Here is a 26220-nt window from a genome sequence, read left to right as displayed (position 1 = left end):
ATTAGGTTCTGGCTGAGCTCCTTATGCAAGTATGAGGGAGAGGAGATCCAGAGAGAGGTGGATCTAAAAGAAGCTGCAACATATCATAACAGAGAGTCAGGAAGATTAGACTTATTTTGACTACTTGGAAAAGTTTATAAGGTTCCCGAAACCTTTGTACCTCCACCCCTGTTTGCTATTTTTATTGCTGTCTGTATGCTCTCCTGTAATGATTAGCCAGAAAGCTCTTAAAATGGAAAGAACTTGTTTGCACATTTTCAGTGGCAATAAAGGAAAAAAAGCAGTGGAATGACTATTAGTGCCAGGTTGATGGGGAACCCAGGAAAAAAGAGTGGTCGTAGAAACCTACAGGCTGCATCTCAGGAGTCTGTGGAAAGAGAAGAAAAGGGAGTGGTGGAGATAGAGGTAGGAATTCTACGGGAAGTCAATAAAAGACTAGATCTCTTAATAAGCAAGAGACACGTGGATAGGTTTCCCAAACATAGCTAGGCTGAAATGAATGCTTGTAGCAGCCAGGAATTTCTTTTTAAAGAATTTCCCCATTTAAAAATAAAGCTAACAACTCTTCTTATTAAGTTATGCTGACATTACAGATATGTTCATTTAAATATGATTCTTACAATTGATTAATATAAAAATTAATTTATAAATTTTAAATATCAGAAAGTGTGTAGGATTTGTGAGTTGTTTGACAAAACTGCTTATATGTAGTATTAGTTTTCTGAGATCATCTGACTGCCAGTATTTCATCTTAAGAGTGGCAATTTAAAAAGGAAAAACAATTTTTTCCCCTGAGCTTAGAATCCACTAAAACTTGTGGGTTGAACATTTTACCCAAATATAGACCTTTTAGTGATTAAGCTAATTTACTCTTTTCAAACTGTGACATCCTGTTTATAAGAAAGAAGACTTATAAAAAGTCATCTTGAGCATGAACTAACTCTTCTAAAATCAACATCTTGGTGAACTTATGTGTTAAATGAGTCACAAATATTTGGATGAAGATTTTTTGGTTTTGAAAGAGAAAGTACTTGGAAAAAAATGTCATTTTGGTTTCATTGAAATGGAAACATTTGAAAAAATGGAATTCGCTGGTGAGCCTATCAAATAACAGGTTTCCACACACATTTCTTAAGTCAGCTCTGTGGATTTGTAGAGTTGCATCCCCCCTGAGCCAAGTCTTAACCATCACGAGATGCATTTAGCATCCATAATTCTTCCCAGAAATGATTTTTTCAATGTTACGCAAAATAAAATTTTCACAACATTTTGAAGGTAATATTATTCAGTTTGTAAACTGTACTCTCAAAAATTATTGGTTCCAAAAGAAAGCTGAACTTGCATCTATTCACATTATTTACCTGATAGAAAAATACCCTCTTTTTACTCTGATCCTTTATTATTTGAAAATGTCATTGTGAGCAACTCAAAGTCTAATTTAGAGTAATGTTATACTCAATATTTTATACTTGATTTTTAATATATACTTGCAATTGATTAGCTGTTGTTATGAATGTATGGGTTGTATCTATGACCCCTGTTTAAGTACCCCCAGTCTATGCTGTTGATCCTAAGATCCTTATCTCCTGCTCTGTCCTGTTAAGTGTTAGATCTGCATTTAAGGGTCCTGCTGGGTACGACTTTGAGCGCTTAAACCTATCATGTCTCAGTTTAAATTACTTTTCTCTTGTTTTAGTCACAGTTCCTTTCCTATTCAGTTACTGCATCATCTCCCAAGTGAGGTTTGTTGGTCATCAGAGAGCTCTTCCTCTCACTTGTCACACCAACTAATTGGTCATCGATCCCTGATGATTCTGCCTCTGAAATGACTCTCCTTTCCTTCCCTGCCTAACTCAGACACAATAATGTCTTAGCTGGTTCAGAACAAAAGCTTCTCTCTCATGGGGCTTCCTTGTCAATTCTTCCTTCTCTGCCACTAGCTCTTTCTGTGCATATCATCAAACAGGAATATAGGATTTATCTCCCTCTAAACTTTTACCTATTCTCCATTGAGTTAGAATCGAGACTTCACAATCAGACACAGCCTGCTTTTTCTAGATTCCTCTCTTCCACCTGTGCGCTCTTTGGCTCTGCCCATGTGGAGGTTCATCCACTGCTAAAAGTCCTTTGAATATGCTGTGTATTTTCTGCCCTGAGCTATTCCATGTTTTTATCCTCCTTAAGACTCACCTTCCCCATTCCAGAAGTAAAAACCATTTCTTCTTTGTCCTTCATAGCACTTTTTAATTCTCTTTTGCTATCACTCATTATACCCCTTTTGGTTAATTGTCTATGTGAGGCTTTCTTGAGCTAAATTATGAATTTCTCAAGAGAGGAACTTGATTCCTTATTTGTGAAAATAAGTAGTAGTTTCAATGTTCAGGGCTTAAAAAGTGACCCCATTAATATGTGCTGAATAAAGGATGTGCCGAAATGAATCTAGATTCTCATAGGTGCAGTTATTGTCCCACATGGATGGAAGAGTACCTCAAGGGTTAAAGAAAAGGAGTTCCTTTGCCAATTTTTTCTCGAGAGCTAGGGATTTAAATTTACGACAAACATGGGAATTCCTCTGAAAAGTCAGAGAATAATGAATGGCAGTATCACCTGCAAATTACCATTTGTTCGCATGAAACCCATCAAGACATTTTCTTTGACATTTGTTATCAATCCACTGTATTGATGACTTTAAAATACGAGCCATCACTAGAGTTGCCCACTTTCTGTTTAGCTTGGCTTTAAGTCCGTTGGTTCGCATGTAAGTATTGGCAATAAAGTTAATGCATATCAAAAACGTGTAATATCTACCTTTTATTTGTTACCATAGAGCTAGAAAGAGAAACTTAGTACATATAGAATAATTAAATGCTAGACTGAGACAGTTTATAATAAATTAAAACAAAACATGGAGCAAGGAAAAATCATTATGACCTGGAGATGTAATGAAAGGTCTCATTAAGAAGAACTTATTAATATTTAACTTGTTCATGAAAAATAGATGAGAATTATATGAGTGAAAATGAGAAACTCAATATGAAGAAAATAACATAGATCAATGGACAAGAATTCAGTTAATAATTTTAGCAAATATTAATATTTAGATTGTTTACTCCTAGGAATATGAAGTTATTTTGTTCTGCCTTGTTTTTCTCCCACAGGTGGATCTGACATTGAATATCTAGACTTCTATAAGCCTGTTGTGTGGTTTTGGATCCTCGTAGGGCTTGCCTACTTTGCTGCTGTCCTGAGCATGATTGGAGATTGGCTTCGAGTAATATCTAAAAAGACAAAGGAAGAGGTAAACATTATTTACATTTTTAATATTTATGTTTGGCATGAATTTGCTGTATGAGGCTATAGGAAAATATATGAGTTATAATTCATTCACTTAAAAATATTTACTAAATACCTTTTATGTGCCAGGTGCTATCTAGGAACTGAGGGCACTTTGTAATGAAAAAAGATGTAACTTAAAAATATTTTCTTCATTATTTTTTTTTCTTTTGGTTTTTTTTTTTCCCCTCAAGGGCACAAAGTGAATGTTATTCCCCAGAGCAAAATATAATAGAAAATATTCATATCAAGGTATCAGTAGCATGGAATAGTGAATGTTTTCCATAATTTTGAATTTTTTATTCTATTCAATTATTTTTTTAATTTCTATATAAATGTGTGCACACGCACACACAAACAATACATGTATACTCCAAAGCTGTATGTATTATGGCTACTTTCTCTGTATGTAGATTTTAGCTGTTCAAAAAGATATCTGTTCACCTATTTTGGACTATAAATATAGAAATGAACATTACAATTTTGACCCATGAAATTTTGGAAAATTTGAAATTTACATACTGATTTTGAAATTAAATTTTGATTTTATATTTAGCTTTTATAATTTTGAACTATATTCCATGTATGCCTATTTTGTTAAGAGTTTTTATCATAAAAGTGTGCTGAATTTTGTCAAATGCCTTTTCTACATCTATTGAGATGATGATGTGATCTTTGTTTTTGCTTCTGTTATGTGGCAAATCACATTTATGGATTATATATGTTGAACAATGCTTGCATTCCTGGGATGAAGCCCACTTGGTTGTGGTGGATTATTTTTTTCATGTGCTGCTGAATTTGGTTTGCTACAATTTTGTTGAGGATTTTTACATCTATATACATAAGAGATATTGGTCTATAGTTTTCTTTTTTAGTTGTGTCGTTTCCTGGCTTTAGTATCAAGCTGATACTGGCTTTGTAGAATGAGTTGGGGAAGATTCCTTCCTTCTCGATGTTATGAAATAATTTCTGCAGTATGAGTACCAATTCTTCTTAATAGGACTGATAAAATTTGCCTGTGAAACCATCTGGTCCAGGACTTTTTTTTGTTTGAAGATTTTTTATGGCTGCTTCAATTTCTTTGCTTGTAATTGATCTATTCAGAAATTCTATTTCTTCCTGATTGAGCCCTGGGAAGTTGTGTATTTCCAGAAATTTGTCCATTTCCTGAATATTTTTGAGTTTATGTGCATAGAGATTTTTATAGTATTCACAAATGATATTTTGTGTTTCTGTGGTGTTAGTTGTAATATCACCTTTTTCATTTCTGATTGAGCTTATTTGGGTCCCTTCCTTTCTAGCAAAAGGTATATCAATTTTGTTTATCTGTCCAAAGAACCAACTCTTTGTTTCATTAATCTTCTGTAGTATTTTTTTTAATTTTCAATTTCATTTAGTTCTGCTCTGACCTTAGTTATTTCTTTTCTTCTGCTGGGTTTGTGATTGGTTTGTTCTTCCTTTTGTAGTTCCTTGAGATGATTCATTAGATTGTTGATTTGCTATCTTTCTGTCTTTTTGATGTAGGCATTTGTGGCTATGAATTTTCCCCTTAGGACTGTTTTTGCCGAGTCCCACAGATTTTGATAACTTGTATCCTGTTTGTCATTTATTTCGAGGAATAAATTCTCCACTCAAGAGACAGCATGGCTGAATGGATTAAAAAATAGAAACCAATTCTCTGCTGTCTCCAGGAAACACATATACCCCACAAGGACTCATTCACACTTAAAGTGAAGGGATGGAAAAAAATATTTCAGGCAAATGGAAATCAAAAGAAAGCAGATGTAGTCACTCTCATATCAGATAACATAAACTTCGAATCAACAATACTAAAGAAAGACACAGATAGTCATTATGATAGCAACAGTAAAGGGAACAATTCATTGAGAAGACATAACAATCCTAAATATTTATGCATCCAACACAGGTGTGCCCAGATTCCTAAAGCAAGCCCTACTAGATCTAAACAAAGTGAGAAACAGCAACATCATAATTGCTGGGGACTTGAACACCTCACTGACAGAACTGGACAGATCCTCCAAGCAGAAAATAAATAAAGAAACACTGGACTTAAATGGGACTCTAAAGTAAATGGGCCTAACAGACATTTACAGAACATTCTACCCCAAAATGACTGAATATACATTATCTCATCAGCACATGGAATATTCACTAAGATTGATTACATCTTAGGCCGCAAAACATGTCTCAACAAATTAAAGAAAAATAGAAATTATACCATGCATCATCTCAGACAATAGTGGAATAAAATTGGAAATCAACTCCAACAGAAACACTCAATTCTACACAAAGTCAAGGAAATTAAACAACCATCTGCAGAACGATTAGTAGGTCTTCCTCTTATAAGGACACCAGTCCTATCAGATTACGGCCCTACTTTTATGACCTCATTTAACCGTAATTACCTTGTGAAAAGCCCTATCTCCAAATGCAGTCATTTAGGGATTAGGGCTTCCATGTATGACTTTTGGGGAGACACAATTCAGGTCATAACACCATCCTTTCAAATAAGTTTTAATTTCTACACAACTGACTAATGAGAAAAACAAGTTTGTGTGTCTCCTTATGAGTGATCTTCATGACTCTTAACTGAAAGTATGAGATGTATCATTGTGTTTTCACGCTTAGTTAAATATTGCATTATGTTTTTCTTACCACAAATTTTTTGGCTTCTACCTGGTGTTTTGAGTAGCATGTACTTTCTGGTGATTGCATTTGTAGAAAGCTCACATGAATAAAGGCCATGACCAGAGGTTTACATGAATGCTCTGAAGCCACAGCCGCTCTGAGCAGTTGAATCAGTTGAAATGGAACTTTCAGTTTGAGCAGATGTGTATTTTCTGATTTATAATGCAATTTAGGGAAGTGCAAAATAGGGTCACAAATTCAACAGAGGATGTGAAGAAAGAAAGGGAAAATCAATTTATAATTTATCTAAAGATTGTCAGTACCAAAGTTTTTATAAATGAAATAGTACTAAGATTTCTGTAGCAATGGAAAACTGATTATTAGATAATTTTAGTTTTGAAATAACTCACTGAAGGGTATAATTAAATAAAACCTAACTAAATATATTTTAGTTGTCATCTTTATGTAGATAAACCAGTGCCAGGTGACTGCTCGATAGGTATTTCTTACTTTCTGTGCCTAACCCATTCCAGAGATTACAACTTTTAAAATCTTCCAAAGTATTAAGAAGTATTAAGAAGCAACAAAGTATTAAGAAGCAACAAAGTTTTTTCTAGTTTTCAGTTCTGATGAATAAAAATGCTAAATATTTTTATAACTGAGAATCCTCTCCACTAAAATATGTATCTAGTACAGAGTATAAAAAATGCATAACAAAACGCAGTTTCACATTTCTAAGTGATAATACTCAGACACATGCTTTCCCTGAGTAAAAAGATTTTGGCTAATAATAATTCTCAGTATTATAATAATTTTTCAAAAACAAATCTGCTTAAACCATACTGGTAAAGTATGAGCATCTAGATTTAGTCATATATATGGCCTTATTTCATTTCTATTTTTTTTATGTTAAAACATTCTGTTTCCAATGAAGAATAATTTTAATGAAATTATTATGTTGGAAGTAAGGAAAAAATATCATTTTCCATCAACATGCTGAAATAAAACATGTTGGTATAGCTAATCCATCTGAAATATTTGAAGAGGAAATGATTAGTTGGAACAACACTGTATTGTTTCAAAAGTGCCACATATAATTATAGTTGATCTGCATTCCTCAAGGAAAACAATAATGAGCTCAGTAATTTTTCCATGGAGACATACGCATTTTGTGTGTTTCTTTGTTTCATTATTTTTAAAGCTCTAATGGAGAGTAGACACATGCTTAACAATAAGGGTTGGTATGAGTAATTATCTTTTCTATGAAACCGTGCACCCTCTTATGATGAAATGATGTTTCCATTTACAAAATAGAGACTATTTGGGTATTCTGGATAATATAGTAATACTGCTACCTGAGGCAGCTGTAATAAAAATAAGATGTGACTACAAAACTCAGACAGTAATATCCATGCTTGTTTAGGATGCAAGCGGGGAATAGTGCATCTTTATTATGCACAGGCATAGCTCAGGTTCCTACTGTTTACATTTCTTGAGCTTCAAAGAGCCTGTGATTTCTATATCCTTCTTGTATTGATGTCCACACACTACAGTGTTTGGAATGTTCCCGTGTATACGTGTGAGATAAGCACCATGGTCCCTACCTTGCCAGTGTTGTCAGGTCGTGTGACACTACGGCTGGACACAGTGAATGGATAGCCAAGCAATGTTTCTTTACCAATATAATTTCCTTAGTCTCTGAAGATGTTCATGCGAGTGGAGACACTCACTTTAGTAAGTTGGTCTTGTATCATATTAAGAAAACGGGAAAGAAAAAGTGAAATCCTTTGGCAAAATTATTGCAGGAATCCAGGTAATACAGAATGAAGGGTCTATGGTAGCAGGGGGATAGAGATGAAAGTTCAGATTTCAAAAGTATTTTGGGGATAGAAGGAATAGAATTTGGTAACCTATTAGTTGTAGGCAGTAAAGAGAAAGGGAGAATGACATCCATGGTTCTAACTTCGGGTAGGATTACAGAACATAGGAAGAGGAGAGATTTTGAGGAGATGAGAAGAATGAGATAGTTTCGTTTTGGACAGGTTGTGATTGGCAAACGTGTTGGACATCCAGGTGATTAATTCAATTCTAGAAAATTGGATCTGCCTGCCTGGAATGTAGGAAAAATGGAAGCTGGGAAAATAGTTTGGGGTGATCATACATAAATGATAAATGCTGACATAATAACATAAAGTAGATGAATAACATAACTAGAATTCCCTATGAGGTTGTGTTCCAGGTGTCCCACTCCTGTAGAAAACACTGTAAATATTGTTCCCTGGAGTTTGTGCAATACAGTGGGCATATCCCTGAGATAGTTCTTTGGGCATATCAAGCACAATTCCAAACGGTGACAATCAAGGTGTCTTTATGGAAATGGGAGCCCTTGGAGCACAACTGATAGAAACCTGGGTGAAAGGCGCCCTCTGGAGTTGAGCAGTGAGCAGCCCCGATCCCAGGTATTCTTGGGCACACAAAATGATAAATGTGGGTTAGTGGAGGGATAGGGGCTGAGCTATGGAATAAGTGTTACAGTGCTGGAAAAGGGAAAAAACCTGGAGGCGTGGAGACCAGTTAGGAATTAGGATTATTGAATGTCTACTTCATTCCTAAATCATTCATTCAGTCGTTCAAAAAAATTTTTATTAAGTACTTACTGTATGTTGAGTGCTGTACTGGGTGCTGTGAGTAACTCTTCATCCGTGGCAGTTTAAGGTCAGTCTCTTTATTGGGAAGATGCATAGATGGTGTGTTTCCTTACTGAGCTTTATAATGCTTGCTTTTACTTTTCTTCTTCCAATTATGGAAAGATGAGTTTTGAATAAGAAGGCACTTAGTCTTCGATTAGAGATCAGTTCTTAAAATAGCCTGCTTTTACTTTTTTGTTTTCTTTTCTCTTCTTTTTCTTCTCTTCCTCCCCTCCTCACTTCATCCCTTCCATTCTCCCTCCCTCCCTCCCTTCTTTTCTTTTACGTTCAGACTGTATGTCAGGCTTTGCCGTTGTTTTTTTGATTTCTAACATTTTGTGTGTGGGCTGGGGGATACTGCTTACTACAATTTTTGTTTTGTTTTGTTTTTCCTTGTTATTGTTCTCTTATTGAGATACTAAAGTAGTTATAAATGACTATTTGAAGATTGACTATGGGCATAGTATTCAGTGATCACAAAACTTCTCAAATTTATATTTTAATACATATAACTCTTCTTTGGCCAAAGGGTATGAATAAAATAAAATAGAAGCAGGAAGTGTCACAATGGGCTGTTAAAACCAAGGCACATATAAAGGGGCTTTCTTTTCTATCCCACTACACTATGGGGAAAAGAACAGAGCAGTCAGACTTTGAGGTTCATCTGCTGGTCAATAACAATGTATGGACAGATATACTCTCCCCTAAATGAAGAGAGCTTTTTAAATTACTGAATATGACACTGGATATCTTGGTCTGAAGCAAATGCATTTGTGTTGCCTCCTCAGATAAGATTGTTCCCAGGAACAATGTGAGTAAACAAGCAAATAAAAAAACATGCTTATCCAAGAACTCACCGTCATCATGAAGGAAGTCCTACTCCAAGGGTAAACTCTAGCTCCCATCCAGAGCATCAGGCTACTTTGGTTCCCTGAAATGTGTGTTTTTTTTCACCTTTAATTAAAAAAAAAAAAAAGCTTCTCATATCTTGTAGTTTTTTTGTTCATAACCACTCTGGCTTTGCTATATTTATAAACTCTCTACATCAGCAAGCACTTAAGTATCTTCTGAGCATGTTGCTTTGCATAAAATACTGCCTTAAAGCTAGGTAGAAAATAAATTATGTTGGGAAACCTTACTATAATATATGAAGAAATCCATTTCCAGAATTGGAGACTGTGGGTAAAATATGATGGTATTTTTCATGGAACTTCTCACAAATGCCAAAGCTTGTCATGTGTCAGTGGCCCCTTCAATTTCCTGGTGCCTATTTATAAGAAGCTAAGAGATTTCTTTCAGTGAAGGTATTTTTTTATGCCATCTAGTTATATATATGTGTGTGTGTGTGTATGTATGTGTATATACATACATATACATGCACATATATGTATTCATCATTACTCTTACTGTGTCATTTCTACCACACTTTGAGAAGCTGTTGAACAGTTTTAATCTATATATGACTTCAGTTTAATGACTACTGTTTTGTGTTTAGCGTATGTTTCTGAATGAACAGGCAAGGCAGCAAGGACCTATATAAGCAGAACAGTATAAGAATTTCTTTCCAATTTTGAAGCCATATGAATTGCAGCATTCAAACTTTGTCATAAGTGTTAATTCACCAAAAGACAGTATGGTCTGTTTGCATATTGAAGAAATAACAATTTTGCTAAATAGCGTCTCTGATTTGCAAGTTGGGGACTATTATGAAAAGATCTAGCCAGGTGCAGTGGCTCACACCTATAATCTCAGCACTCTGGGAGGCCGAAGCAGGAGGATCACTTGGGGCCAAGAGTTCAAGACCAGCCTGAGCAACATAGTGAGACCCTGTCTCTACAAAAAATACAAAAAAATTATTCAAGTGTGGTGGCACACTCTTGTTGTCCCAGGTTACTCAGGAGGCAGAGGCAGGAGGATCACTTGAGCCCAGGAGTTTGAGGTTGCAGCAAGCTATGATCTTACCACTGCACTCCAGCCTGGGAGATAGAGCAAGACCCTGTCTCCAAAAAAAAAAGAAAAGATGATTTCCTTCCCTGGGTCCACAAGTACTCAATGATTTGTTTGTTTATCAAACATATTTTGATTGCCCACAGTGTCCCAGTCACTTTACTAGGTATTGGGAACACAGGGTATATTAACAAAAGTGGTCGTATTTGCCTTCAAGGAGAAATGTAAGTAGGGGTATATAGGCATCTACTAATAATTAGGGTAGATACTGCAATAGAGATTTAAAGAAGATGCTTTGTGTGCAGTGGTGCACAGAAATGAGAATTACTAAATCGAATTGAATGAAATGGGGAAAATTGCATAAAGGAGGTAATGTCCTGACTTCTCTCTTTCTTTCCTATTTTACATTCGATTTGTCAAGCAGTCCTATAGCAATGATCTGAAAATGTATCTGGAATCCAAGCACTTCTCACCTCTCATTATCCTTCCCTGTGCTACTGTGAGGTCACATTGTATTACTCTAGGGGCCTCCTAACTGGTCCACTCGCTCTGACCTTTGCTCTGTGTAAAGTCTATTTTCAACAGAGATGCCAGAATAATCCTTTGAAACATGAGTCATATTATGTCATTTCTCTGCTTAGAAGCTCTGGCTTCCCTTGTCCTCAGAGTGAGACTGAATGTGTCTATAAAGTAGCACGAAAGGTTTTATATGAGCCAGCCCCCAACCCCTTACTTTTCTTTTTCCCCTTGCTCACTGTGCTCCAGCCTCACTCCCCTCCCTTGCTGTTCCTGCAGCACAACAACCACGCTCCTGCCCACGTGCCTTTGCACTGGCTGTTCCCTCTGTCAGCAGTGCTCTTTCCCAAGTAGCTACCAGATTCATTTGCTAACATTCTCTTTTCATCCTCTACCATCTGGTCAACCAGCCCCACCTTGACCAGCCTATGTAAAGCTGACACTCCTCTACCCCAAGCATCCTTCATTCTCCTTGCCCTGCTCTGCATTTTCATCATATTCACCAACTTCTAACATTCTGTATGATGTACTCATGTATTATGTGTCATTGTTTACCATGTCTATCTTCCTAGAAGGTGTTGTCCATAAGGGGAGGAATCATTGCTCTTTTGCTTTACCAAAATCAATTGTAATGGTGCTTGGCATATAATGGGCACTCAATAAATGCTTTTTGAGTCGAATGGATTAAAAAGTGCACAGATAAAATGATTTAATTCAGAGGAAGTGGTAGAATTCAGAATTCAGAAAAAATTAGATAGACATGAAATAATACAGGAAATTTGTACTTCAAACTTATTTTCAGTATTAGCATACCTTGTACCTCTCTGATAAAAGTGTAAGGACTAGTTTATCCTCTCTGTCAAATCAGAGATAAGATTACAATTTTGTTCATTTTTTTACATTTTCAATAGAGCCAAAGTATACTTATTTGGGTGGTTTTTATTCATTCTGCTATTGCTTACAGATACAAAATAAATTACAATTAACATTTAAGGGATGATTAATTTCATAATTAAATAGCTTGGCAAATAAGCTACTTAAAATTTTCAATAGGCTGAAATGATTCCTGTTTCAATAAAAAAATCTTGAGTAATTACTGTAAGCAATTGAAATTGCTCCTAGATCCCCCTAGGTTTTATGATGAAAAGTATAGATTCTATAAATTGAAAGCACATAACTCAAAGGTGTTGTTTCCAAAGTTCTGGGGTCATGTTGAAGTTCTAGAATTTTGTATTTGATAAACATTCTATTTTTAATCCATTTCTCCTATTGTCCATTTGTGGGTCTTTGCATTCATCTCAAATTTGACACTGCTAATTGAACCAGAAACAAGTTTAGATTTACATTCCTACATCATTGCCTCTTTGAACCTGTTTGCTGTTACAAATATGTTCCATTTGTCTACATTTGGCATCCACGCATAGCACCATATTCTTGTATTCCTTAAGCTCTCAGGTAGCTGTGTATTTTGTCTTATAAAACAAATCATGCATTTATGGCTTGTCTACTATTGGAGACACTGGAAGTTTGAAAATATTTTTAAACTAAAGAAAAATGAATCTCATTTAATTTCCTCTTCTTTTCTCTTTCCCTGGAAGTTTTCACCTTCCATTATTCAAAATGCATAAGCAAACTTTTACATATGAAAAAAGTTAAGGAGGCTGGTGAGAGGGGAACTTGGGAACACTCACAGCCTTTGAGAGTTTTGTTATGAGCCCTGAAGGTGTTAAAATCAGACACAAGCAGAAGTTCTACCTCACTACACCCTCTGTAAGCATTGCTTTAATGAGGAAGATAATGAAGCCGGGTATACTTTAATCAATATCAAATAAAAAACAGTAGGTAATGCTGGCAAGGTACCTGGAGAGGCATTTGGATTTGTCATTGCCTCTCTCCTGCTTCTTCCCACCTTCCTGACTATTCCTTGCCCCTTTATTACCTGATGTAATACAGGCTTCATAAAGTAACCAGACTAAGGAATCACAGACACCAATTATAGCACAGCTGTCTGTTAAATGGATTTAAAAAAATAGGTCAAATCGTGTTCTCTAAAGCACAGAGTGATACCATAAGTGCTGCATGTGAAAGTTAGCTTGCCTGGGGTGACTAGCACTGGGAGTAGAAGGATTCCATTTCATTTTCTCCCTTGGCCACATCCTTTGCTCTTCCCGGGGTGTGAGTGGATGCTTTGGACAGATCCGGTGGCCACAGGCAAGAGGTGGCTTAATGTGTGCCCATCGCGCTGCCTCCGGATGCTGTTCAGAAACATTTGCTCAAAGACATTCAAGTATGGCTGTTTGACTTTCCTCTCACAGTGGAAGCTTCCCATGTTTTGACCTTACATTCAGAGGCATTGTTTTTCCCTAAATTCATAACCCATCCATGGGTGCAGCTGGCAAAACAGGCCCTGGGCACATGTGGCGTACACCCCGGGCTCAGGGTAAGCCTCTGTGCTCTTCCGGGTGAAAGGCCAGCCAGCCGCGCCTTCTGGTCACATCCACAGTATTTCCATTGCCCCTTCTTTTAATCTTTTGTCTTTTCTTCCTGTGTCTTAGGCAGCCTCCTTACCGTTGAGCCAAGTTCATTAACATACAGCAGCATGCTTGTAAGACAGGGCATGTCCCACACAGTGAGCCGCATTTCTGTAGCACTAATTTGGCAGTGCTATATTTGGTTTGGGGACGACAGCTGCGAGTATTCGCTTAATGTGCATGAACACTTTACATTATTAGACCCGCTCTGCTACTGTGACTTGTTGACATGGGGGCAGAATTTCTGGCTTTGCATTGTTTTCCAAAAACACATGTCCATTTTTTTTATTTGTTTTTGTGATTATTCCTAGAAGTGTTTTATATATTCACGAAAGGATAAAAACATAATTCATTGTAGTTCAATTTAAAGATGGTGTTGGAAGGGCATTCTGTGGACCAGCGCTTCATAAAATAACCATATTATTAATATAATATATTTAATGTAATTAAATATAATATATACAATATAAAATATGGATTTTATATGTAATTCTTATACTATATATTAATATATAGTATTTTATTATAATAATGCTATTATGTATAATAATAATATGTAATATAAATGTTACCTGTAATTCTATATGTTTTATATATATTGTATGTAGAATATTATTAGAAATGCAAGCCACATATGTCATCTTAAATTTTCCAATAATCTCAGCAAAAAAGCAAAAAGGAACAGGTGAAATTAATTTTAATCATATATTTAATTTAACCCAATAACATATCCAAACTACTATCATTTTGACTGTATTGAATAATTGAATATTGAATAATGTAAAAATTATGAGTGAGATAGTTTATGTTCTTTTTTTGTGATACATTTTCAAAATCTGGTCTGGTGTGTATTTTACACTTAGAGTATTTCTCAAATCAAACTGGCCCCTTTTGAGGCGCCCAATAGCCACAGTGCAGTAGCTCTGACATGGACAGCGCAGCTATAGACTAAGATCAGGATCTCTGGCAATAACCTGTCTGAAAACAAAGCTCCTCCTTCTGTGTAATGACACAGATTACATTTTTCCTCCTAGAAATTTTATTGTCTTTACTTGGTATCATTTCAAGGAGTTAGGAAGAGTAAAAGACAAACCCAAAAGATAGTGAAATAAGTATGTAAATTCACATTACTTACTTTTTCCCCAATCTAAAGCAATTCTTGGCAAATATCTTTGGGCTTCTTATTTCTTTTGCTGCCTCTGTATTTCATCCAGTGTGTCAAAGTGACCAGCCAAACCTGGATCATCTCTTATTCCAGAGGATTTCTGTAAATGTCGACCACCCGCACCCGTACAATTGTACATGGGAGAGTTTATTCTTAAGAGAAATCACTGGAAATAATTTCTGCTTTGAAACAGAAGCTGGAAAAATAATTTTCCTAGATCTGCTTAGACCATATTGCATGTTTTCTCCCACATTCTGTTATGCAAAGGTTAAATATGATAAAGATATTTTAAACCAATGGAGCATATCATATATTCAGAGATACATGTGTTAACCTCTGAAAACAGTAGCAACGAAGAACCACAAAATGAAGACTTGTTCTTTTCGCACTGCTTTATTACTCACTTTTCATCTTCCTTTTCACACTCTTAAGCTCTCCAGCTGCTCATCTATAACTCGCACTGACACTGATTCTGGTAATGCATTTCATCAGAGACTGGTTTAGCCCTAAATAATTTCTTCCCTTGACTTGCATAGAAAAAAAAGAAGACATAGCTGCCACTGCTTGGAATAGAGTTTCCAATAAGCTTCCATTTAATGAATACAAACTAGATTTAATGGCGTTAAATTTGAAAATAATCCCCATTAGTTTATCTATGGAACTGGATTTTCGAACATTGACATGTTTGATTTAAGTATTATAATATATGAAAGTGTAAAGGAAAAGCAGTTATGGGCACAGTTCAGTGTTTTGAAATTCTGTTGGGTGGCCAGTATGTTTCAGACACTGAAACTGTGCTGGAGATAGAAAGGTGAATTAGACACAGTCTCAGCCCTCAGCGACCCAGGTCTAATGGGAAACGTGATAGACATAATGCGGTAGGCATGACACAGTGCTACAGCAGACACAAATCATGTTTGAGAAAAGAAGAAATTTATAGGGAGAGTATAGAGATGATGCCTCATGGAGGAATAGAGCAGTGAAAGGAGGAGTCAAAAGGGGACCACTTGATTAAGGAAGAGAAAATATATGTACTATTCACTAAGTGGAAGTAGATCGTCATAAAGGTCTTCATCTTTGTCATCTTCATGCTGAGTAGGCTGAGGAGGAGGAGGAAGAGGAGAAGTTAGTCTTGCTGTCTCAGGGGTGGCAGAGGTGGCAGAAAAACCTGTGTGTAAGTGGATCACTCAATTCAAACCTGTGTTGTTCAAGAGTTGACTGTACCTGGTTATTATAACCCAATTATATAACAGTACGTGTAATTTCATAGAAGTACATAAATTATTTCACATTGTTTTATAAATTTCAGTATGTCTGTCTTTACAACACAATGAGATGTTGTATGTGTTGGATGAGTTCCATACAATGAGTTATTAAAGAAACCCCAATACCAGACCAGTGGAGGGAATTTAAAGGGTGTTCAGTGACGCGATGACAAAAATAAGTTGAGTTTATTCTGCAACAAGTGAATGTTTGGTTTTGCAGCCCCATCTCATCATTAAGACAGTTAACATTATATATCATACTTTGACATTTCTAGAAGAAAGATATTATTTAAAATAATGTTATTAATTTTAGTATTATTATTTTTCTTGACATCATCTTTATTGTCTTATACTTAAACTTTGCACAATTACATTAATATGTGTGGTGTTAAGTAGTGGAGCAATTGCTAACTAAAAAAAGCAGTTTAGGCTGAGGCAACTTTATGAATATTACATATACTTTCCTGAAAACCAGAGAAAAACATCATGTACTGTTCTGTCAAGATAAAGTGATACTTAAGTGATCCTTTTAGAGTTTTGTTCTTTTTAACCTGGTTGATAAAGAGAATAATTGGAATTGTTCTTTTTAATAGTACAGTTCAACAATACAATGAAATGTCAATACGTCAGAAAATGAATTAATGATAATTGTTAGGAATTATAGTCTAGGCAACCTCTGAAATTGGAATGCAAAGTAGGCTTCTAATTATTTTTACAAATTTAACCAGAGGGATGTTTTCACCTCAGCTAGTTGCTTATAATATTTAACGTTCCTCAAAGCATCAAGGTATATAAGCATCTGAGCACTGGGAAAAGTCAATTAAAATCCCACTGTCAAAAGGGACAGGAAAAAGTATTGGTCAAAGATCAGGAAGACCTCGTTAGTTTTATTCCTGGTGAAGAAAATTACCAAATGGTCATTATCAAATCTTAAATACTCAGCTTTGCTTCAGATTCCTTTAAGGCCAACCCTGAAGGAAAATGTTCTCATCTGTGTTACTCACCCACATCAAAAACAATGATTATATCTCCACATAAATAGGATCTTCTTTTTTAAAAGAAAAGTCAAAACTCTGACAAGTATTCTCCAATACTTGAGTTGGCTGTTGCTAATTGGAAATCCATAAAACAATATAAAATAATTTATGTACTTTTAAAAAATTACACATCCTCTTATATGAGTGAATTATAGTAACTAGTTTTTGGATAGAAATTCCTCATCTAGGGATGACTCCAGGACAGAGACTGTCATACCTTTAACAAGTGATATTCATTCCTAGTTAGTTGAGGATGACTTGAGAAGGGAAAGTAAAGCCAATTAACATGCAAAATATAGATAAGGCAGGATAAGCTCTGTAGGGAGAAAATGACTAGGACCAGATTGTAGGACAACAAAAAAGAAAAACAAATGGCCTGGTACCTCAAGTGAGAATGGGAAGGCAGCGATTCAAAGGAAATGACTGGCAGAAAAGGCTTTGGGAGAAAGAAAACATGTTCTCTTACTCCAGAACACTGGCAGAGTTGCTATTGCTACATTCCTAAATCATACCATAGATTTCTGTTCTCAAGTGGCTGCCTGCAGATTGTTGGAATAATGTTGCTGGGTTACTCATCTTTTAGAGATGGACTATTTAGAATATTAGCAAACTTTGATTTTTTACTCTTCTTTTCATGACCGGAAACCAAAACTCTATAGGGAGCACTGTGGCATTTTGTAGCGAATGAGTAGTTGGGGAAAGTACGCTGAGTGAAACATGGAAGCAGAGAACACTAAGTTTTCCAATTTAGTTGGAAAGGCGCACACATGCTAAAGACTTGTTCAGGGGGACAAAGCTCTGGATAGCTCTGAAGGTCAAACTGAATCAGATAATTAAGGTAAATAATTTTATTTAGAATTATTCTAAATTTGAGGTGCTTCCCAAGTTTATACAGATAAATTAAGCAGCAGATTTAAAATGAAACAAAGTTCAGCCCCTTGAAGATTGTTTGCTGAATTTTATGGAAAACAGGACTCATGCAAGAGCATTATTTAAAATTGCGGGAGCTTCCTGCATAGTAACTAATATTCAATAGTGAAATTCCAGATAACCCCAGCTGGTGGGGAGACAGTGACATCTGCCTCGTGGAGATGACATTTTAGAGATGAAACTGGCCCTGGACACTATTCTATTATCAAAAGTCATGGTAGGATGATGTCTTCCCGTCACAGAGGCATGGCTCAGGAACAGATCAGAAGGAAAAAGAAAGTATTAGAAAGTGCTGCTCCTAATACAAAAAATGGCTTTACTTTCTTGGAAAAAATATGTAGCTGGCATTTTGCAGAGATGTTAGGGGGAAAAAAAATCTCCTTAGAAATGTAGTTGATAAAGACTGTAGTTTTTAAAATTTTTCAAACTGAAAATTCTCTTTCAATGATGTTACACTTTCTGTTACAAAGAAGTGACTACTTCAATGACCTGGTGTAGAGACAAGGAGACTCCTTTTCAGAAGTGAAATCCTTAAGCAACCATAAAAATCAGGACAAGGAATTACCCATCATTATATTCAGGTGCCTGGTAAAGTATAATGAATTCTACTTTAGTAAACAATGGAGAGTTATGATTCAGCAGTAGAGGCTCAGCCTCAATCATTTTTAAGTTTTCTTTATAACATTAAAAATGTGAGACTCCTTCATACTTTGACATCTGGATAAGAAAGATTCCCACTGGCAATGGCAGTCCAGTTCTCAGACTTAGGTTGTGTTGAGAAAATAAATAGCACCCCAAGGAGAACTCTGCCTTGCCAAGGTTTATTCAAGGCTGGCGATGCTATACACTGCATCTGCACAGATATTATAACACCAGTAAGGGGAAATTTAAAAAGAAAAAAAAAAACTACCCACAAATGTCAGCACCTCAAGAAAGCCAGCACCAAGCCCGGGGCTTGGCACATAAAAGATACTCAATAAGTAATTGTTAAAATCCACAATTTTCATTTTTATACTCTTTGAATATTCTTGCTTATGTGCACTCATTATTTCATATAGTTGTAATCAGTTGTATAAAATATAATTTTATTATATCACTTTACTCGATACAATCATAATAGTAGAAGATGGTTCCTATAGCTGACTGGCTTCTCATAAACATTGACTTCTCATATGACATTTATTAATCTCCAGATTATGCCGTGAAAATATGGTTCTTACATGCTTACTTTTTCCTTTGTTGGACATTCTTGGCTAGAATAAATTTACATGAATTATTGACTTTTATCAAAGGATTTGAACATTTTAGTGTTATTAAAATTGGTCTATAAGTTGCTTTCTCTTCAGGCTGTACCAACACACGCTGATACAGATTCTGTTTACTGGATTGTGTATCAAAAATATGATTGATTCGTTTGTCATTTAGTCACATATTCCTTTATTTGCCCAACAAATACTGACTGAATTCTCACTGTGTGTGCTCCTCTAGGAGCTGGGAATAGGATGTGGTAGACATGTCCTCTCTACTGTCTCGAAGCCAGGAGAGCAATTAAACTAGTAATTGTCGTAAATTGTGCTGAGTGATGCTGGGGAAGTCCAGAGTGGTATAGGTACAACTAGCAGGTGATCCTAATGTATTCCAGGGGGTCAGGAAATGCTCCATGAAGATGTCCAGTTTAGCATGAGGAGGAAATATCCCAGAGAAGAACTGGGAAGCAGTATTCTGGACAGAGAGAATAACAAGTAATGAATGAATGAAAGCAAAAGAAAGAGTAGCGCTTTGAGGAAATAAATGTTCAGGATGGCCCCCAAGAGTGGAATTTGAGAGAGATAGAGGTTAGCATCAATGCTTGAGTGGTAGGTAGGCCCTAGATCACATGAGTCACTCTAAAGAGTTGAAACTTTATCATAAGTGAAATAGGCATCAATTGGATGGTTTTCTGCAGGGAAAGTGTGTGGTCGATTTGTGTTTACTAAGGGGCACTCTGGCTGATGTGTGGAGAATGCATTTGAAGGAAGATGGAATTAAGTTTCAAGTTGCAACAAAGAGATGATTAAAATATTTAAGGAACTGTCTACACAGGTGCCAGTAATCGAGTGCTTTATTTTTGCCACAAAAAGGCAGAGGTGACACCCGAGTGTGCAGAAAGGAAATGGTGGAGCGGCTGGGAACCCCGAGTCTGAAAACAATACTCAATAAATACTCACAATGAAAAGGACTCTCACTATTAACACAGGCCTCTGTCATGAGATTGTGTAAAGTTATGTCTGTCTAGTTCCTGCTACGTGCTTCTGTTTGCTCTTTTAAAAATATCTTATTTGATTGTCATACCAACTCTTTGGGGAGGATTCTATTTTTTCACCCATTTCGCAGTAGAAACTAGGGCTAGAGAGGTTAAAGAACTTACCTTAAGACACACAGTGCATATATGGCAGAGCTGGGATTCAAACTTGGAGGTGTAGCTCCAGCACATTATTTCTGTAAATAAATTTCTATCAGTAAAATCAGGCAGAAATTTCACAGCATCTATAAAATCAGAAAGTATTCATGTCTTTTGGCCCAGTGTTTTCGCTTGTAGTAATACTTTGTACACATTAACAGAGATACAGGTACGTATTGTAGAGGTGTTATTTTAACAGCAAAAAAAATTTAAAAAATGAATTCACCCAAATGTCCATCCATTGAGCAATGATTATACCATGACATATCCATCATCCTGGGAAATGCTGTGCATCTGATATTAACTATGAGATAGAATAATGAATACTGACATGGAAACAGAACTAAAATTAGATGAGAGAAAAAAGCCATTTACAAAACAATGGGTTTAATATAAGACCTTTATTTTTTGCAAAAATATTGATGATGATCAAAATGGAAGATGAAAGTAAGATTAGTGTTTCCTGAGAGAAGAAAAATAATTGGTAGCATGTGCGCCATACTTGCGCTAATTACTATCATTGAGGTGTGAGATTACACGGTGCATGTATTCCCAGTGATATGCTTATTCATTTAACAGGTATTCATTGTGAGCCTGCCACATACCAGATGCTAGGCGCTGAGCATGTACTTAGAACTTACATTCTTGTTAGAGAAGGTAGAGAATTAGCAAGTAAATAGATTAACATTTGAATTTTGGTAAGCAAAGTCTATTACTTTTATAATAACAATACTTTTTTAAGATTAAAAAAAGAGGAGCCCTTATCAAAGAAAGGGAGAGGTGGGTTCTGAGAAGGCCAGCTGCTCACGGAGGATGGGTTGCGAGGTAAGAGGCCGGAAACCAAAATAAAGCCAATAGAAAAAAATCTAATTTTCAGTCCATAAATTCTGACAGTGCCCCAGGTCTTGAGACATGACTTGGGTAGTAAACAGAAAAAGGATATAAACTGTGGAAGGGTTTATTTACAAGTGTGTTTGGAATTTGTAGGGAGTCAAATCTGAATGGTTTCGTGTTCATTACCATGGATAGATCCTGCCCTGCCTGTGCTTTTCTAACCTGAGTCCCCCCCCAAGGGAGAATTAAACATTTAATAATTTGTTATATCTAAGTATAGTTGGACAGGGTCCCTTATAGAAACAGTAAGTTTCTCCAGGCTAAATTGCTATCAATTCTGTACCACTTTCCCTGCAAGCTTCCTCTAAGTTACCTCTGTGGTTAAGAAATGCTTGATCTTGCCAATTCTGTGTGCCACAAAGTTCGCGTTTTCCCAGCTTTGCTTTTATCAGAGCTGGACCCAGACAACAAGCAGTTATTTCTTGTTAGGACAATACAATTAGGAAATAAAAGAACTTTAAAAATAAAAAGTAAATATCTTCAAATACGCATGTATGTGTGCTCAGGGATAGATTTTTAAAAAGTTCATTTTCCATGTGCCATCCGCCAAGAATATGTGAAGTTTCCATTCTGTTTTGTGTACACACACACACACACACACACACACCCCTATGGCTATCCAAGTGTACGTATACATGATATTGTAATATATGTACAAATCTATCCCTTCTTATAATTCAGGTAAGAATACATTTAGAAACCATCAGTTATATTTTCTATATCAAAGTTTAAAACAAAAATCAACAAAGCGAAAATAAAATTAAAAAAATAATAAAATAGAGTTGTGGTTATTTGCTTGTCAGGCAAGAGAGAGCCCATGTCACTTAAGAAATGAGTTCAGTGGATCTCCCTAAGCTGAAAGCAGACGTGCTGGAAGAAAACGGAAATCATTTTATATTAGGAGATTATTCTAGGTGATATTCTAGATTATTAAATTCTGTTTAGTCAAGAAGTGGACTGTAGAATTTCCCATACATAGAATTTGCCGTTTTTCTATTTTAGGACATAAACATGCAGACACAGTTTTCAAAGAGGTCAAAGAATATGTCTGTTGGGCTCAGGCTCATTTGGCAGATACTTTGGTGTGCCCCAGCATGGGACTTGGCACAGTTTTTTCCTTTAACCCTCAAAAGAGAACTACATAATAAAAAATAGATGGCATCTTTCAGTTTGTGAAGTACATTCGCCCATCCCGCCTGCCAGTGTACTGTGAAGATGCCTGTTCTGCATCTGAGGAGATGGCAGCTCACAGGTTGAGTAACTTCATGAATTCCACAAACCTTTATTGAAAAACTATGCCTTGGACTTTCATTCTCCAAGTGGGCTTCAAAAAGGACTTGCTGGTTCTCGTTTCTTTGCTTTCCCTGAAAGTAGAAACTAAATATTTTATTGCTTGCTCAGGAAATAGAGAATTCCTAAATGACCAATATAGGATTGGACACAAAGTTCTTGCACATAACTTTCTGACTCTAAAACCTACATTCACATATGAGCAAACAGCATCGCTGTTATACGAACCAACCCAGGTCACCTGGGTTTGTATTTCAGACTCTTACCCTGCCTTGCTGCTTCTGAGTCTTACTGCCTTTTCTATATCCAAATACTTCTTGAAAGTAAATACAAATGAAAAAAATACTCCAAATGATTTTTAAAAAGTTAGATTGCCTTTTTGCAGCACCAAAAGTTTCACAGGATTTATGTACCAAAAAAAAAAAAAAAAGAAGAAGCACATTAGAGCCTCTGAAATGTCATTTGATTTATAGTTTAAGTTCACAGATTAATTTTTAGAGCCCTATCCATATAAAATAAAATCGTGCTCTGTACAATGTGCCTACTTATGCCCATTCTCAGACCACCCAGTATTACAAAAGTTTATTCCAATCTTCTTTTTAGAACCCCTAAATAAATTGAACAGAAAATAAAGCACACAAAGTGTTGACCGTCATGTTGCTATCTCTTTATCTCCTCCCTGCTTGTTTGTTCCAGGTGGGAGAGTTCAGAGCACACGCTGCCGAGTGGACAGCCAACGTCACCGCAGAATTCAAAGAAACCAGGAGGCGGCTGAGCGTGGAGATCTACGACAAGTTCCAGCGCGCCACCTCCATTAAGCGGAAGCTCTCGGCAGAACTGGCGGGGAACCACAATCAGGAGCTGACTCCTTGTAGGAGGACCCTGTCCGTGAACCACCTGACCAGCGAGAGGGATATCCTGCCTCCCTTACTGAAGACTGAAAGTATCTATCTGAACGGTTTGACACCACACTGTGCTGGCGAAGAGATTGCTGTGATTGAGAACATTAAATAGCCCTCTCTTTGAAGAGCCTTAGGCGTAGCCATAGGTGAGGACTTCTATCTGCTCTTTATGACTGTTGCTGGTAGCATTTTAAAAATTGTGCATGAGCTCAAAAGGGGAAAAAAAAAAATAGATACATCCATCATGGTCATCTACCATCAAGAGAATTTGGAATTCTGAGCCAGCACTGTCTCTCTGATGATGCTTGTTGAACGGTCCACTTTCTTTGACCGGTGGAATGACAAGCAATGTCTGATGCCTTTTTGCGCCCAGACTGTTTTCCTCCCTCTTTCCCTAATGTGCCATCGGGCCTCAGAATGAATTATGAAATATCATTGTTGTTGGTAATAATGTAGCTTTGAGGGATCAGTCCTTAACTTTTCAGGGTCTACCTAACTGAGCCTAGAGACGGACCATTTATGGATGACAACATTTCTTTTTGTAAATGGCAAGAAATTCTTATGCAGCCTTTTACCTAAGAAATTTTCTGTCAGTGCCTTATCTTATGAAGAAACAGAACCTCTCTAGCTAATGTGTGGTTTCTCCTTCCCCGCCCCCACCCCTAGGCTCACCTCCGCAGTCTTTTACCCCAGGTCTCCCGTTTGAATACCATACCTTGCTGGAAACGTGTGTAGAAATGACTGAAGTGATGATGCCCGAAGAAGGAATAGATGCCAAAATTAAACGGACATTGAAGCAACACTCAGCGTTGCCTAGCGTTAAAGGCACTGCAGAGAAATGAGGTGTAAAGATGTCCCCTCTGAGTATTTATTTGACTCAGGTACCCATGGTACATATATACAATGTAATTATGACCAGGCTGGTAACATTGGCTGCTCCAAACACTCCCCTTTTTCCTGGCAGTATTTGGAATGAACCATTTATTAACTATACATTTTTAAAGGTGGAAAAGAAGAAAGTCCATATATATATACATATATATATATAAAGGATCTGACAGAAGACAACTGTTAAAAATGAGTATTACTGGAGGTGATTTAAAATAGTGGGCGTGAATTACCAATCTGATGAAAAGAAAACAGCAAAACAATATGTTACAAATATTTGCTAATAAACATTATACTGCCAGCATCTATTTGCTTTCTGATGTATGAAAGGCTTATATAATTTTCTTTCCTTGGGTAGCTTTTGCCAGATGAGGGGAGGTGACACAGCAGTGAGCGGAGGGCACAGTCCTAGCCTTCCGTGGGTGACTTTAGCAGCTGTGACTGGTGGTGAGAGCAGAAGTTGAAATTGGGATCACTGTGACTTTGTGCGTGGAAAAATGCAGATTGCAGGCATAATTCATCTCTGACATTAGAGAAAAAGCTGTTATAGCACAATTTAAATCTTTAGAGTTTTTTTTTTTTTTTTAGATAGAAAAGGCTGATTATCCTGTTTAGTTTGATTTTATATCTTGTAATTCTTTGGATGTTTCCAAGATTCAAAAAGTTCAGTAAATGCATCCCTTAAATTCCTACCCTTTCCTTTATTTTCATACTTACATCTGCTGTACATTGTATATATAATTTTTAAAATGTAGAAAGAAAATAATTTCCATAAATATAATTGCAAAACTGATTTCTTTTTGTTTGGTGGGGAAGCTGTATCTGAATAAGTGGCATTCAGATTAGGGTCTTAAAAAATAAACCCAGGATGTTTTAAAAAAAAAAAAAGAACAAACTAATAGATGCTTATTTTCCAAAATTTAAATTTAAGCCAGAAATGTAAATATTCAGTTAACTTGTTAAAGGTACTTTTATAAACTTAAAAAAAATTCTAACCAAAATTTTAGAAAGTCAGGCTCTTTTAGAAAGAAAGCTACACCCATTTCCTCAATAACTGTTCTGAAAATTCATATGGTGGAATGCACCATGTATAAACTGTGAATTGTATTGACAAATAAAGTTTGTAATTAAAGTCAGCAATTTCTGAGTCTCCTGCTTGCTGCTGAGAATTTATATCAGCTGTAGCTAAGTAGAACTCCAGGATGTCACTTTTCATGCCGGGTTGTTTGTGGCTTCTTCATTCACAATATTCAAGAAATATTTTTGATGCATTGCTGCTACCCTTGCTGAATACATGCAGAGTGTTTTTCTTGGTGTGGCTGTTAATCAAAACTGAATATACTGAAATTTGTTTCTGAAATAAGATATTTGAAATAGCATATAAATTCAAGATTGCTCCTGTTACATTATGGTATATTTATATCCTATTTTATTAATGTTAGACCTTGTCTTGACACTGAAGTAGTCTGAATGCTGAACACAGGCAGCTGAATGTATTTTGTAAGAAAAAGACAAACATCCTAGTAGTACTGAAGCCTGAAGAAGGCAGTTGCTATCCAGTCCTTTAGATCTTCTACCCCAAATATTTGGACTATTTATCTTGTCTGTATCCTACATAAATGCATTGATGCATTCCCAAACAACTCCATGCTCAGTCAATATCCTAAAGCTGGTCCCCAACATTATCCTTAGGATTGGGGAAAATGTAAGAAAGCATGTGAATTACATCACCTGACATCACTTTTA

At 36.2% G+C, this 26220-nt stretch overlaps 1 protein-coding gene across 3 annotated transcripts in view; it reads left to right on the top strand.

Moving 5' to 3' along the window:
* The window catches only part of KCNK2 (potassium two pore domain channel subfamily K member 2), a 157107-nt gene extending 131497 nt beyond the window's left edge, over nt 1–25610 (top strand). For all 3 annotated transcript variants that reach the window (XM_069459342.1, XM_069459343.1, XM_069459340.1), the window contains exons 6-7: nt 3159–3298; nt 23381–25610. In XM_069459342.1, the coding sequence (XP_069315443.1) occupies nt 3159–3298; nt 23381–23698 (458 nt within the window). In that variant the 3' untranslated portion in view covers nt 23699–25610. The remainder of the gene's footprint in view (nt 1–3158; nt 3299–23380) is intronic.
* The last annotated feature ends 610 nt before the right edge of the window (nt 25611–26220 follow it).

Source organism: Eulemur rufifrons, chromosome 27 (genome assembly GCF_041146395.1).
Source record: "Eulemur rufifrons isolate Redbay chromosome 27, OSU_ERuf_1, whole genome shotgun sequence".
NCBI lineage: Eukaryota > Metazoa > Chordata > Mammalia > Primates > Lemuridae > Eulemur > Eulemur rufifrons.
This window is presented reverse-complemented; position numbering and strand designations above follow the sequence as displayed.